General features: G+C 34.7%; 1 protein-coding gene across 1 annotated transcript in view; it reads right to left on the minus strand.

Moving 5' to 3' along the window:
• Positions 1-15,251, minus strand: part of EPYC (epiphycan) — a 37,519-nt gene extending 22,268 nt beyond the window's left edge. Inside the window, exons 1-2 of the mRNA XM_049626075.1 lie at positions 15,163-15,251; positions 12,644-12,821 (exon numbers count right to left, since the gene is read on the minus strand). Of these exons, the coding sequence (XP_049482032.1) occupies positions 12,644-12,808 (165 nt within the window). The 5' untranslated portion in view covers positions 12,809-12,821; positions 15,163-15,251. The remainder of the gene's footprint in view (positions 1-12,643; positions 12,822-15,162) is intronic.
• Between the last annotated feature and the right edge of the window lie 351 nt (positions 15,252-15,602).

A 15,602-nucleotide genomic window follows, 5' to 3' on the forward strand; every position in this document is an offset into this window, starting at 1 on the left:
CAGAGTTTATAAATATATATTATGAATAAATCTCTACAAGTCCAATATCAAAATTAGTTAATGGCTTTCTATTTACTTCAAAAAAGCATAAAATCATATTTGATATTGACTTGCTAGGATGTATTTATGAAAACATGTAAATTATTTCATGCTTTTAAAAAATCTATCCTAATAGATGGTGATTCATCATAAATTCATAACTCTGAATGGTAATGTTTCTTTGTATCTAATGCGATGTTTAGGTGAAAATTGTAATGCAAGAGAGATGAGAGTTGATGATTTGAGGGTTTCATTTAATAATATCCTCTCTAGTCTGTATCTCTTCTGGGACCACAGCATTTTGTTGTTCCCATGTTTATTTACTCATTTCCTTTCCTTATTGTCAGAAAGTGGCAATATTCCATTTTTAGTTGCCAGAAAAAATTTTCTACTTTAGTTTTATCCCAGTTTATTAAGGACTCCATTCACCACCATTCCATTAGGCTCCAGAAAAACTTAATAGATTTTCAATATCTTAGTTCTCACAAAATGTATCATCTAGTTCTAATTGAATGTCTCCAAATAATATTGGAAAAGAACTTTGGCAAAGGCTTTAGAAACATTATCTAATAATAAAGTCAGTTCACATTCCCTTTCCCCTTACCTCCCTTATTCCCCAAGTAGGGATGCCAGAAGGACAATTTAGTGTAGGCTGAAATCAGTAATCTCATGAGGATAGGGGGAGACAGAGAGAGAGGTGAGAGAGAGAGAGAGAGAGACAGAGAGAGACAGAGAGTCAATCACAGTAATTGAAAACAAAGAAGTTGGACTGAAAACCAAGAGATTTGGAACCTTATAAACTCTAACTTTTTTTTTTTTTGACAGAGCAATTTAGTAATATTTTAAGTTTTGATCTTTCCTATCTTTACACAAAGCAAATTATTCCTTCTAGCACAGACTTTATTGATTCACAAAGTATAATAAGCCATGCCTTTTAATACATAGAACTTATCTGCATAAAATTGCTATTCACTCATGGTGATGATGATGATGATGATGATGATGATGATGTATATATTATCAGAGGGTAATAATAGACATTTTGAATAGGAAAACATGTGCAGCAGGGAGGACCAGATAGCTAATAGCCAATCGCCTTTGAAATAGATAATTATTATGTTACTTATTTCTACTGTTTAGTTCCAGTGGTAAAACCTTAAAAAATTTTTACAAATTTGGAAACCTGACTTTATCTTTTAGAGGCAGAATTTGTTTAAACAAATGCAAAAACTGAACTAGACCAGAATGCTAACCTGAAGGCACTTACTGCCACCAATATATCCCCTGTAGCCTCTGTAGTCTCACCTGGGAACCTAATCATGATCAAAAGATTGTTGTCGACCATAGCACCAGAACAAAAGACTATAGGTAAGTCAGCTTTGTAATAGCATAAGGTGAAGGAGGTGCTGTTTTTCTAGGGATCAGAATCTTTAAGTTTGTTGATGGCCATAAGTTTTTACTATTAGTTTCAGGATTGAATCATCCTGCCAACTGAAGGCTGTTAAGTAGTAGTTGATTGGCCTTGAAAATATTTGATTTGATGATCTTCCTTTCTTCTCTCAGTATCAGAATGTACTGATCCTTTTCAATCTCCTTTATCTCTCTCTATATTACAGATTCAGTATAGTTTTAGTAGGAGGATTTTTTTTTAATTTTAAATATCCTGGATTTGATTTCTTCCACATTTAATACTTTAATCAGAGTTTTGATATCATAACTCCAAAGATAACTTAATCTCATAACTTATGAGAAAATTCGATCCAGCCTCAATATCTTATATATTTATTTTCTTTGTTATTCTTCTCATATGTTAAGAAATGGAGTGTATAATATATATTTGCATCCATACCATTTACCTCTTTAAAGCCCACACTGAATGTGAGCAGAGAGACTGGCATGATTCACTGTGATTACCCTTTAGATCTCACTTATTTGCATCTCATATTGGCTGAGTTGATGTCAAAAGCTAGTAATTGTACAACCTAATGAGGGACAACATTACCAAGCGATAATTCTTGAACTATTTTCATGCCTGTGAGTGTGTACCTTAACAAACATAAGGTAAGCCTCTCTATTCCTAGCAAACTCAAGACCGGTTTAAGCAGGACTTGTCCTAAGAGTATTAGAACATATGAATATAGGAAATTGGGGAAGATCTAGTGAAAATTAGGCATAGTGAAAGAGATCTAATCAAGACAATAATAGGTCACGTTCAATCTCAGGTTAGAAATTAGTATGATGGGAGAACATGGTCAGGGTAGGATTACCCAACTCTAAAATATAAGATTTCCAAACTTTTTTTTGAAAGATGTTATTTCCGGCATATTTATAATTTACTATTTTTTTTTTTAAATATGTCATTATGTTAGATGCCACAAGGCAAAATCTACAGGAGTATGTTAGAAAAGCAAAATTTGGACTGGAAAAAAAATGAGAAGGCATACATTGTATGGGCACCAAAAATGTAAAATAATTTAGAAAAAAGAATTTAGAAAAAAAATAATTTAGAAAATAATTTAGAACTATTAAAATAATTTAGAAAAACAACAACAACAACAACAACAACAAACCAGCAACTGACTCACACTTCCCAGCTGAGGGAAGTCAAACACTGGATCTGGGCCTATCCCAAGAGATTCTGATTTCAATAGTCTGGGGTGTGGCCTAGGCGTTAGGATTTCTAAAAGCTCTAGCAGTGATTCAAATATGTGGCCAAAGTTAAGAACCCCCACACTAAAGGGGAAATGTACTTCACTGAATAGCATGTAGGAGACATAAATACTAATTAAGTCCTGGAACTTAGAAAGTTTAGTAAATTCTTGATGAGAATGTGGTAGAAGGATTGTTTTTCACTAGGGTCCCGGGGCCAGAAGCTTCACAAGCATCCATGACAGTTCCAGTTCAAGAATCTGCTGAGGTTGATTCTCCAGCTGGAAAAAAAAAAAAAAAAAAAAAAAAAAAAAAATTGGGGAAGAAGGGAAAGGTCTCTGGGAAGTAAATTTCTTGAATTCCATAGCAGGAAGCCATGGATAAGCCATTGGCATAGCTTTCAAGCTGGAGAACCCTACTGGCTGAAAATTCTTGTTCACAAGATAATCTGTCACCTGACAGAATACACAATGCAGAATCAGGTGCCAGAAACCCAGAATTTAGCAGGAAATTAGACACTCAAAGGCTTTGAGTATGCAAAAAGAGGAAGGAACTTTGATTGACCTGGTAACTGGGCCGGCCACCACTGTATGTTTTAAAAAGATGCTGGAAAACAAAAATATCTCAAATGCTACTCTGAGAAAAGAGCCATTATTTTAGGCAGTGTTTCCTAGTTCAGTGCTGCTCAAACCACAGGTGCATCAGAATGACAAAGGAGTTAAAATCGCTGATTCCTGGCTCTCTCTAGAGTTTCTGACTCAGTAGGTCTGGGTTGGGACCTGAGAATTTGCATTCCTGACTAGCTCCCAGGTGATGTTGATACTGCTAGTTCAGAAACTACATTTTGAGAAAAGCTACTCTGAGAATGGTAAAACTGTGCCATAATTGAACTCCTGATGGAAGATTTCTCCCAGTGTTTGAGCTCAAAATTTGCAAACTCGGGACAATAAACATCAGCTGACCAACATCTGGATGAGGCTAAACCAAGGTTTTTTGTTTTGTTTTGTTTTGTTTTTCCATCTTCTGATTTTTCTTATGTAGCTCCAGGTCTCTTCTTGAGTGTCTGCCAACACTATGTACTGGTCTGGGGGAATACCCTTTTGCTTGGAATAATTAATTTTGGAGACTCGGGATTAATTTGTTCTTTAAATCTGATGGGGGTTAGGGCCATTTTTGTGATAATACTGCATGCACACTTAATGCTTCATTCTCTTAAAATATCAAAGTCATGGGAGACTGTAGTGAACTACTAGCAAAGTATGTGTTTCTGAAGGAACTACACCTATATCTGGAAGAATTCAGTCATGGTGTTACCGAAAGAGTCCAGCTTGGCCCAGGCAAGATGAAGAGAAGCAAAAAGAATTAGGAAAAGGAAGTTCTTTGGCCTTTTCAATCAAAGTCAAACAATGCTGATTTTGTACTGTAATCTCTTTGGATTTAAACAAATTCAGACTTTAATTTGCAGTAGATGGATGTTAATCTTTGGTCCTTTATTTTTCCACACAAGCTTCATAGAAGTAGGGGAAATATACACAGATTTGTGTTATCTTTATGTTTCTGGAATTTTTTTTAATGTTTACTTATTTTGAGAGAGAGAGAGAGAGAGAGTCAGGGGGGAGGCGTAGAGAGAGGGAGACACATAATCCAAAGCAGGCTTTACGCTCTGAGCTGTCAGCACAGAGCCCAACATGGGGCTTGAACTCAGGAACTGTGAGATCATGACCTGAGCCAAAGTCTGAGGCTTAACTGACTGAGCCACCCAGGCGCCCTTGGAATTGTTTTATTGGAGTATATTTACTCAGAATTTCATTTCATTTCAGAGTCTTTCCTAAGCTCTATTATTAATGTGGCTTGATATAATTTTAGGTAGAACATACAAGTGAGAGTGAGATATCAATCTCAGGTGCAGGAAGGCCTTTGAGATAAATTCACTGATGCTCTTGGATCCATTTCAGAGCTTTTGGGATCAAAATCTACATTCTGCCATTCTGCCATACATGCCTAAGCGTGCTGACTGTCATGGTGGTAGGTCTCATAAAGATGGGAGCGTGATTGTCCTAAAAATGGGAAGAGCTACCTTGAACTTAATAGTTAAGCCTAATGGCTTGAAGGCCACCATCCTGGGAGGTGAGTGCATCTTCTGTTGGCTCTTTCATTCGCTCTTCCGGAAGAAGAATGACTAGGCTAATTGGTGGATGGCAGAAGATACTAGGACTGAGTGGTTCACCCTCCCTTTTGGGGAGAATTGTCTGCCTGTCAAGAACATACATTGCTTTGTCCCTCCATGCACTACGATTTACTGAATCAGGCACTAATCTGACGACTGTGGTTAACCACAGTTTTGGGTTAATACCCAAAGTTAGTGGTTTGTTACATTATTCTTTGTAGTGTGTGGTTTAATAACTTAAGTGCCCAACCAAAGTCAGATTGGGAAACAAATGTCCTCACCTATGTATTCATTTTGATTAAGATCCCCACTCTGCCAGTCAATTCCTAACCAGTAAGTCCAGGCCTTCAGCAGATAATATTTAAATTACAGATCTGCTTCTCATTAAAAAAAAAATAGAAATCCAGAATGTTATTTGGATTTTCATATTTGCACAGAATAAGGTTTTTGTTAAACAGAATGGAATTTTAAATTTCTCTTTTCTCAAAATTGTCCCACAGAGTTGATAAGAAATCTTGAAGCTATTCCTTGTTGTTACCATTATGTCAACAATTGGCTTCCAAAGGTGTTAAAAGGTTCTCGTATATTCAGCCTGGGTTACTATCGAAGCATTCGTAAGGATTTCATGGACTGGCATGTAGATATCTTAAGTGTGGTGGAATTCTTCTCTAAATATCAGCCTGGTGTACAAATTGATTTAACTGATCCATATTAATTATCTAAAAGAATGTGACCATGGACACTGACAATGAAAGCTGTATCTTATTTTCTATTTTATCTTGAAAATGGATGAGGAAGAAATGTGTTTGGCGAAGATTGCTCAGTCCTCACATTTCTCACAAAGCAGCTTTCAGTTCAGAGGGATTGTCTTACCTCTTGCTCCCTTAAATACTTTGACAGCTAAGACAGATGCTTAGATATTGTGTTAATTATAATCACTTGAAAATTCTTGCTTTTCTGATTCCTAATAATCAAATTACTTAATCTCAGAGGAAAGAAACCTCAATATTGGACACAGCTAAAAGAAGTAAAGATTAAAGAGAAGAAGGAAAATAATGGAAGCTTTTAATGCCAAAGTCTCTCTGGTTTGGCATTAAAACAGTCTGGTTTAAATTTTACTCTGAAATGTACTAGCTGAATAACCTTGGGCAAAATTCTGATCTTCAATTGTTAATAATAATAATAATAGAATAATTTATCATTTCAAAGGATACTTATGAGAATTAACTTAGGCTTGTGGTCTCATAAATAATGTATAATACAAACACAAATAAGTCACTGGCAAAGACTATCAGTGTTCTTTTGTTTCCTGATGAGCCTATATGATTGTATGTTTGTTGCATTTTCTTAAAGTTTTCAAATAGTTTTAAAATGAGATTCAAATAGTTTAACACTGTTTTTAAAAGAAGCATATGGAAAGTCAATCAGACAACCATGTTAAAAGCTCATCAGCAAAATTCTACCCCCCCCCCACTTTCTCCAGAGTATCTTTGGTGAGGAGGGAGGGTGAGGAGAAATATTAGCTTTTATTTTTTGCCAAATTCTGAAAAGAACATTTAATTCAGGCTGAGTGTAAGTTATTTCTTCCAATAAAAAGTATTTTATATGCAAACCACCTTTGAAACTTTTAAATATATTTCATAAACTGGCCAAAGTGAGACATCATTCCAAATATAAAGGTAAAAAAAAAGATAAAAGTATTCCATATCTTTATTACCAGAGGAAATAAATAGTAGAAATATTACTAATTAATTGCTTTCTGTTCAGAAAATACAAAGATGTTATCTGTTAGCATTACCAAAGCTCTATACCAATTTATCATATTTAGATAACCTAATTAAAATACTTTTTATATATCATTATCTGAAGTGGACATTGATTCTATGAGTAGCTCAAAGTTAATGTCATTTTCTTAAACAATTTCTAGTGTTACAGGGCACCAACATTTGTCCTAAAATTATTCTGCATGGCATCGTATTACCATTATGGCAACTGAAAAGAAACCATTGTTCAACTGTTCCTGGATACAACTGCCTTCACTGAATACTTGCCCATTTCTACAACTCCACTAAATTTAACTTTCATTCCTTTGATGAATCTTATTGCTTCTTCATCCCTGAAAGCTATTTTTTAAGCTTAATTCATTTCTTTCAATGATGATTTTCTTTGGGATGATTTTAAATAAGTTCACTACTTATTCTCCTTATGAAAAAGAAAACAATGGCCTAATTTTAAGATCAATGGAGAGTAATAGCAAGGAAGGCACCTCTCATTCAAAAACATCCCTATGGGTCAATTATTACTGATATCCCTTTATTAGTTATTACCATTTGGCTATGAATGCTTACTCCATCCTATTCCAGAAAGTATATGAGGCAGTTTTAAAAGCACGTATGGTAATTCTTCAAACAATCTACACAAGGAGATTAGGATGATGGGAAAGTAAAGGTGGGGGAAGTAATATAAAATGAGGAAAGAATGCAGCAAAAATTCAGGGCCCAAATTTCTGAGCAAAATGACAAACACAATTATTTACAAGATGTAGAGCCCAGAAAATAAGCACATTCCTGAAAATTTGCAACCCATTTGGGTACTGAGGCCTGAGAGAAATGTCTACCCCATATCCTCCTGAAGAGCATTGTATGGCATCACTGTAAGTGCCCCTCATGCTGTCCCACATTAAGTACAACCAAGTGCTCCACAGGGCTCTGTGATACAACATTTATGGTGTTTATTAAAGATGCAGAGACACTGCAGATGCTATTAAGTACAAGTAATTATATAAGACTAGAGTGAGGCAGAATAGGGGAGGGTAAATCTGATTCGATGGAGCCAAGGAAAGGTTACTGCAGGAATGGAAGTTCATATGCTCCATAAATACTAATACTGCCACTGAGTACTTTTCTGGGCAAAGGAAATAACTCATGGGCAGGCCAATGTTTTTCTGAGACCTAAGAGAAATGAGTAATCAATAACCCCAAAACTATACCATGGAAACAGAAGCATCAAATACCTAACTTAATCAAAAATACCGTCTCAGTTTAAATCACTCAAAGAATATCAAATTTTTAACTGTGTTCTGATGAAAACTTTAAGGCAAATAACAAAATGTTTCCGTGGAGTCTAAACCACCAAATATTTATGATTTTATATATCTATCTATATTTATATCTGTATCTATATCTATACCTACATTGGATGGATGGATAGATAGATGTTAGATAGATAGATGGATAGATAGATAGATGGATAGAAATAGAGACATAGAGAGATAGCTATAGGCTATTCCCCATAGCATAGATATACTATGTTGGAGGATGACTATCTACAATTAATCTTTGAAGTAGTCTTTTTTATTTTAATTTAATTTTTTTTACATTTATTCATTTTTGAGAGACAGAGAGAGACAGAGCACAAGTGGAGGAGGGACAGAGAGAGAGAGGGAGACACAGAATCCGAAGCAGGCTCCAGACTCTGAGCTAGCATCCGACGTGGGGCTCGAACTCACAAACCACGAGATCATGACTTGAGCCGAAGTCGGACGCTCAACCTACTGAGCCACACAGGAGCTCCTGAAGTAGTTAGTCTTAAGCCATTCTTTCTTACAAGTTGGGTAAGTCAACTGTCTCTAAAATTTACTTCTAGATTACATTATTCACCCATAGAACAAATGCTTTTAGCAGTGTTGGAGCACCAGCGTTCAGTTCTACTAAAACAAGTATCAAGTTAAAAGGACAATTTGGAAAATGGTAGAAAATGGAGGGAGGATAATATATTTTTTTATTAACCTGCTGGAAATTATTTTCTGATACGAGAAGATAATATCACTATAATTATATGTCATTAACAACTATGATCTTAATCAAGTTACTTAACCACTCTTTATGTCAATAGTCTCATGTATTCAATGAAAAGAACAATATCACTTCCTAGTTTTGTTGTGAGTAATGAGATCATGCATGTGACAGGCCTAGAATAGTACTCAGCACATAAGAAGTGCTCAATCAAGGTTAGCTAATATTCATCAGAAAACAAAAAGTTCATATTTTTGTCTTATGGCTTGTAACCAATTCTCACTTGTACCATTAAATTAAAATAAAGGCTAAGTAAAAGACTGCAAATAATTTATGTTATACCAGCAAGTTTATCCATTATTCACTGGGTAACATAGAGCATTATGATGGAATTGCTGAGCCTAAGATCTGCTTCTAACATAGAATCCAGCAGATTCTGAATATTCTAAATCATCAGAAATCACTTAAGTCAGCAGTCTGGAATACTATTCCTGCATGTCATTTTCAAAACTAGAAATTCTTTCATGACCCTTTGACTCACTAGGGAGGTAATGAATATACTACCACCAGTAGAAATCGACAAAGCTCTATTGAGATTCTAACTCTGGGATTGGAGGGATGATTTGGCTCATTGCTAGATAAATCACTGGATTCACAAATGCAAGCCTTGCAGCAGTACAATTCAAATTTGGTTTTCAGAAAAAAACTTACATTATTACATATTGTATTAGTTTTCTATGGCTGCAAAACAAATTGCTATACATTTAGCAGCTTAAATCTTTACCCATTTTTAACTAACAGTTTCTGTGGGTCGGAAGTCCAGGAATGGCCGGGAATGGTCAGAAGTCCAGGAATGGCCAAACATCTGCCCAGGGTCTCACAAGGCTAAAATCAAGCTAATGGCCAGGGCTGTGATCTCAGGTATACCTCTGGGTTCCTTATATCTATAGGACTGTGGTTTCCATATGCTCTCTGGCTGTCAGCCACTCTCAAAATTTAGAGACTTCCTGCATTCCTTGCTATGTGGACCCATCCATCTTTAAAGCCAGCAACAAATAGTTTTCCATTTCCTTGAATTCATTTCATGCTTTAAAATTTGTCCCTGACCTCAAGACACTGTTTTAAAGGAGTCATTAGTATAGATCAAGCCAACCAGTAGAATCTCCCTTTTTAAATTTCAGTTGTGCCATATAAAATAACCTAATTATAAGCCTGATATCCCAATATAGTCCCAATATAGTTATGATGTTGAGAATTATAGAGGGAATGGACACACGAGGGAAGGAGTCACTTAGGGGACATCTTAGATTTCTGCCTACCTCATATGTCTAAGGCCTTAAGGATAAATCATTCAAAGTCTAGAGGGTCTATTATATTGGCCCAAGATGCAAGTCTTAAAATTTATAAGAAAGAAACTGGCATATATTTTAGAAACATTGCTCGGTTATTCTATAAATTTATAATTTTAAAATATAAACTTGCCTTTTCTGGAAATTAAATAAATTCTAGACTAACATAGTCAGAACCACACTCTTGGGATTGAAGACATGAAAGAAAAGAACCTTATCTTACCATTCTCCATGCGCTTCATTTACCATGAATTTTTTTTATCAACTGTACCTTATATGGGTAAGTTACCAGTGTGTTCACTCAAAAAGTGTCATACAGGAATAAGAAAATGTAGAACAACTGTTCTTAGTTGATAAATATGAAATAAATAAGCTTATCAGGAGTTGTCAGAATCTGAATTTCCATGACTAAAGTCAAGAAATTCATATAATGAGTAACTATATTCTAGAATCCATGCAGCATGGCTGGATCTATTGGCTTCATTTTATATCTTCTCATAAAGAATTGAATATTAGTTCTTTGTTTGTAAAGCAATTTACATTAACAACTTGTTAAGATCTGAGCTTAAGTTGTGAATTTTATTCCTCAGGTCATTTTATTTATTATATTACATTGTTTTTGTATTTTGTTTTTTCATAGGTGGTGGGTGGGTGGATTGGTGAATTGATTTTTGCTACTGGACCAACTTGGTAAAATAAAAAAATTATGCATAGTTTGTTTTCAAATGTGTTACATTTTCATTATAGCACAGGTATATGTGTATATGTATATCATCTATCTATAAACTGGTTTTCTTCATCACAAAAGATTATTAAATCAGAATGACTTATGTATTTCAGTCATCAACAAGAGATTATTTTGTGGCTCTCTGGAGAGAGTTGTTAAGGATGCTGAGTTTGGCTATGTCAGTGTGAAAATTAAGCATATTTGAATGAGGTAACAGGATACAATGCCACATATTTGGTACCTTGCAAGAAGGTTGCTCTTCCAGAATAAGCAAATACTGAGGAAGGGTTGGATACGAAACCGTCTTTATAGAGATACATTTATCACCTTAAGCTTCTTGATGGCACAAAGAACTTCAGAATCTCTTGAGAATGTCTGTGCAGCAAAAGGGGATTCTGACATCAAGGAATGGCTTTAAAGAAGTCTACAGATAAAGCTCATCTCCTTCAAAATTTTATCTAGGGCAGCCTTGAGCAGTCTCTAGAACCCACTCCACAGGCCTAATCAAAACAGAGGATTCACTGATGATACTCATCAAACCTCTTTGATCCTATGAAATATCTTTTGGAGGAATGACAGTACATTTAAAACTAAAATATTTAGCTTGGTAGATAACTGCAGATACATACTGAGTCTTTTTTTTTTTTAATATTTATGCAAAATGGGAAAAGGAGCAGAGCAGAGGAGTTAAGCACTGACAAAGTTTCTCCTTATATTCTAAACTGATGCATTAGATTGGAGATCTAGAGAACATGTATAGCAAGACTAGTGTTAATGACTATAAACTCCACAGAAAATTCCCTTAACATAGTAGAAGTCATACAGCAAAATGAATCAAACAATGTATAAAGACTTGGAAAACAATCACAACCAAATGTGCAGAAGAAAAGTGGTCTTCTGTCAAGCCTAAAACTTTACTAAAAATAAGGAAAGAGGGAGACAGAGAAGGAATGGGGTGGGAAGAGCTTAAAAACAGAAGAGAGGAAGATGCAAAGGAAAATGGGGTGGGGAAGAAGATGTGAGAGTCATCGCATTGCAAAAATTTGATTCTTAAATTTCATAAGGCAACATAAACAATAACGAGAATGCATATCCTCTTAATAAAGATATAGCTACGTTCCATACAATTTAAATAAATGCTCTTGTCAAAATATTTTATTTCCCTAGTTGCCAAAAGTAATTATTCTAACAAGACTTACACTTGAGTGACTGCCCAAAATATGTTATGATCCTGTAAAGGTGATGTAACTTCCCTTTTGGATGATTTATGCTTAATTAGTTTTTGTCAATGTTGTACATTAATTACCCTCCAACATTTCAAGGTCTATTTGTGTTTTGATTTAAAAAATTAGTCTGTATCCTTTAGTTATGTAAAAAGTCTAACATTTAATTGGAAACATGTCATATCAGATTTATGTAATGGGCTGTAACCTTGCCAATGCCTACATTAGGTGAGAGATAATCCGTCATTTAGAAAAGCACAAGCACACTCACTCTTGGAACACAGTGGAGTTCCAAATCACTGCCCTTTCTTTGCATTCTTATTTTATTCAAATTTATTTTCCTCTTTGTCCTTTGCCCCAAACTTCCCCAACTTCCTTATTATCACACGTGTACTATTTCCACTCTTCTCCTCTAATGCTCTCTGTTCTAACTTGAAAGAAACTCTTTTTTGTTATTGTTGTTTTAATTTGTGAGAAGATATAAAGAAAATGAAGTGAACAGGCAAAAGCAAAAGAGTGTCCCAATGTTAACTTTCAACAGATTGAACAGATTGTGGAGAAAGGGTTCATACAAAACCATTAAGATAGAACATCTCTATTTATAAATAAACAAAAATCTATTTGAAGAGAGCAAATCTCAATAACTCCCCATACTCATGCTTTTAAAAGTCTCAAGAGAGGCAGGAATCAATTACCTCAGCTTGACCAATAGGTATGTTTTCATAGTTGTATAAATTATCCAGGTCGTCCAAAGTGGCATCGTAAGTTTCTGAGTCATAGTTGATGGGGTCCAGAGTGGGAGCAGTCACAGCAGCATCAAAGATGACAAGTCCCAGAATGAGTCTTGCTAACATTTTCATTTTTCAAGCTTTCCTAACAAAAAATACTTAAATGTATAAATATCTAATTGATAATAACTTAGGAATAGTTTCCACTAACTAGGAATGATAAATTCACAGTTCGACACTGTGAAACTCAAGCTGGTAGCTTTCTTTATATGGATCATTTATAAACATAACACATGAAATTATACAGATTTTGAAGGCTATTCATAGCAGATATTCAAATTAATTCACAAACCTGTCCACATTTTTACAGTAGCTATAGGCATTACAGTGAAATTAAGTTTCTTTCATAGAGAAACACAGGGAAAAAGGGGACACAGAAATATTGTGATACACTTGTTCATGAAAGCCTTTGCCTTAGAGTTTTACCTTTTACTAAACATTAAGTTTCTTTCATCAACTCTGGGATGTAGGAAGGAGAAGGAGGTGGCGGAGGACTATAACCGTAACTCCATTTTACAGATGAGGAAACCGAGGCAGAGTTGACTAGCGATCTAACTAGGGCTCATAAGTGTTTCTTGCACATTTAAGCCTATGGCTTTTTCCAGACAAAATAATGAAGGTTTTCTTTTTTTTTTTCTTTTTTACTTCCTTGTTGCCTCTGGGTATCATTGATGTATGCATAATTTAATATGTGTATAATTTACTATTTCATGCAATATTTTTCAAAACTTATTCTTAACCGAGTGAGGCAGAAAATGATTTTTTCTTTAGTCCTTCGTGTTTTATTTCAGTTCTTCATAGCTATCTAAGCTTTAAACTCAGAATCAGTCAGAATATATGCCTAAAAGACACTATAAGGCAAGATTTTCTTGGAGGAGGATTTCCACACACATAAGATTAAAAAGTTTTTGTTTCGTAATTCTTTGTTAAGCACAATTCTTATTTTCCATGGTAACATCGTGGCGGGGGGATTCGATCAAGATCTTACCATTTTAATTATTTTAGTTCTGTATGTACTCCTTTGAATACGTTCTAGTTTTAGGGGAAAAAAACCCTCTCACGTTTAATTTTAAACATCTAAATTGGGCCTATCAAAAATGTTACCTGGTAATCATTTTTCGAGGAGGCAAAGAATCTGGAAAACTTTTCTTATCAAGCATGTCTAATTTTAAAGGTGTTGTATTTTGGATACACTTCTCAGGTTTACTTGAAGAACAGTACCTATGGTGTTTTGCACCTATACACACGTATAAAAGGGAATTCATGATAAATATTACTTTTAAACTTGAATGCACTGGCAGACAAACTGACCTTCAGTTACTTGAAAGAAAGTCTTTATGAAGCAGGTTTAGGCAGAGGCATATGAAATTCCTCTGAGAATAAGAAGCAGTACAAGGAGCTCCTTTTTATTCCCTCCTATGATTTCTTCAAGTAATTTTTTTATCCATCCTGGATAAGCCAAGCCTCTATGTCACTTGCCTTTGCATGGGTCTTTGCAGGATTGCAGACTTCGAACTGTTGTACACAATCACCAACAAAGTCCTACTTAATCAAACAGTGTGATTTACAAATCTTCCACAAACCATTCTTTCATAGTCGAGTGGAAAACATTAACTGTGGACCCCACTAACCTAGAGAAAATCTTTTCTTTTTACATTTCCTTCTACATTTCTGGCCACTTTCATTGTTCAAAGTAATTATGTACTTGCTGATGATTTTTTTCTCACTTCAAACTATAAATGTGAGTATGTGTCTACACTCTTAGAGTTTATTTGCTTTGGGCATATCCCTCAAAGTTATCAGCAATGAGACAGTCTGTGCAAACCCCAGAAATATGAACAACACCTATCTATGCTTAGTTTAAAAAGTACATTTCTTCCTCCAAGTAACTATACCAGTATTTAATGTTGTATCTTTGAACTTGTTGCCCACTTTATACCATTTCATGATATTTTGAAAATTATGCTTATAATAAAACTTTAAAATATATAGCTTATAAAGACATTTAAATGCATAATTGCCATATAATCATCAATATATTATTAAACACCTGAAATCTCCCTTTTTCTTCTTTTGCATAATATTTCAATCAATGCTTATCAATAGTGCATGCCTATAATGGCAAGAAACAAGGTCAATGTCAGGGCACTTGATTTAAGGAATATATTGGAAACTACTACAATTTTACTGGCATCTATCCTGGCTATTAAGATCAACCATTTTACTGTGTGTTATTAATTCCTGAGCTAATTAAAAATTTGAGTTTTCCAAGAGTAATATAAACGTAAAATAACGAACTTAAACCTAAACCATTGAATCAAAGTTCACCGTGAAATATGAAAGCAAGTTGAATTATTTTTCAAAAAGTTGTTAGAAGAGAAAAAAAAAGTATCTCACCCAAGAAGAAAGCAATTGTAAAAACTTACCTTTGGCTCCTACTTGGTGAAATGGCACGAAGTGACTGAGGACGCCGAGCCAGTAGTATGTGCCCCTGACCAATGGTTGTGAATTCTGGTCTGTGGGAGGTGGAATTTATAACACTCAATTTTCTGTTTGGAAAAGCTAACCTTGAGAAATGCTTCTCAGTCTTTAAAAACCCCAAATTACTTTATAGTCACTCAAAATAAGCAGTCGAGTCCAAATGCCATAGTGTATAGAGTTCTTGAAATATGTTAAAAGAGTTCTAATTGCCAACATGTCGCCTTAAACATTTTAAATGCAAAAAGTTGGTTTTAATATATTTAATCTATAACAAGCTCACCAATTAAGAAAAAAGTTAATGTATACAGTGATACTAGAAATGGATATTTTAGAAATGTTCTAATAAGAAATAATTTTCCTTGCGTGTCTAGCGTTGCTTTCTTCA

Source organism: Panthera uncia, chromosome B4 (assembly GCF_023721935.1).
Source record: "Panthera uncia isolate 11264 chromosome B4, Puncia_PCG_1.0, whole genome shotgun sequence".
NCBI lineage: Eukaryota > Metazoa > Chordata > Mammalia > Carnivora > Felidae > Panthera > Panthera uncia.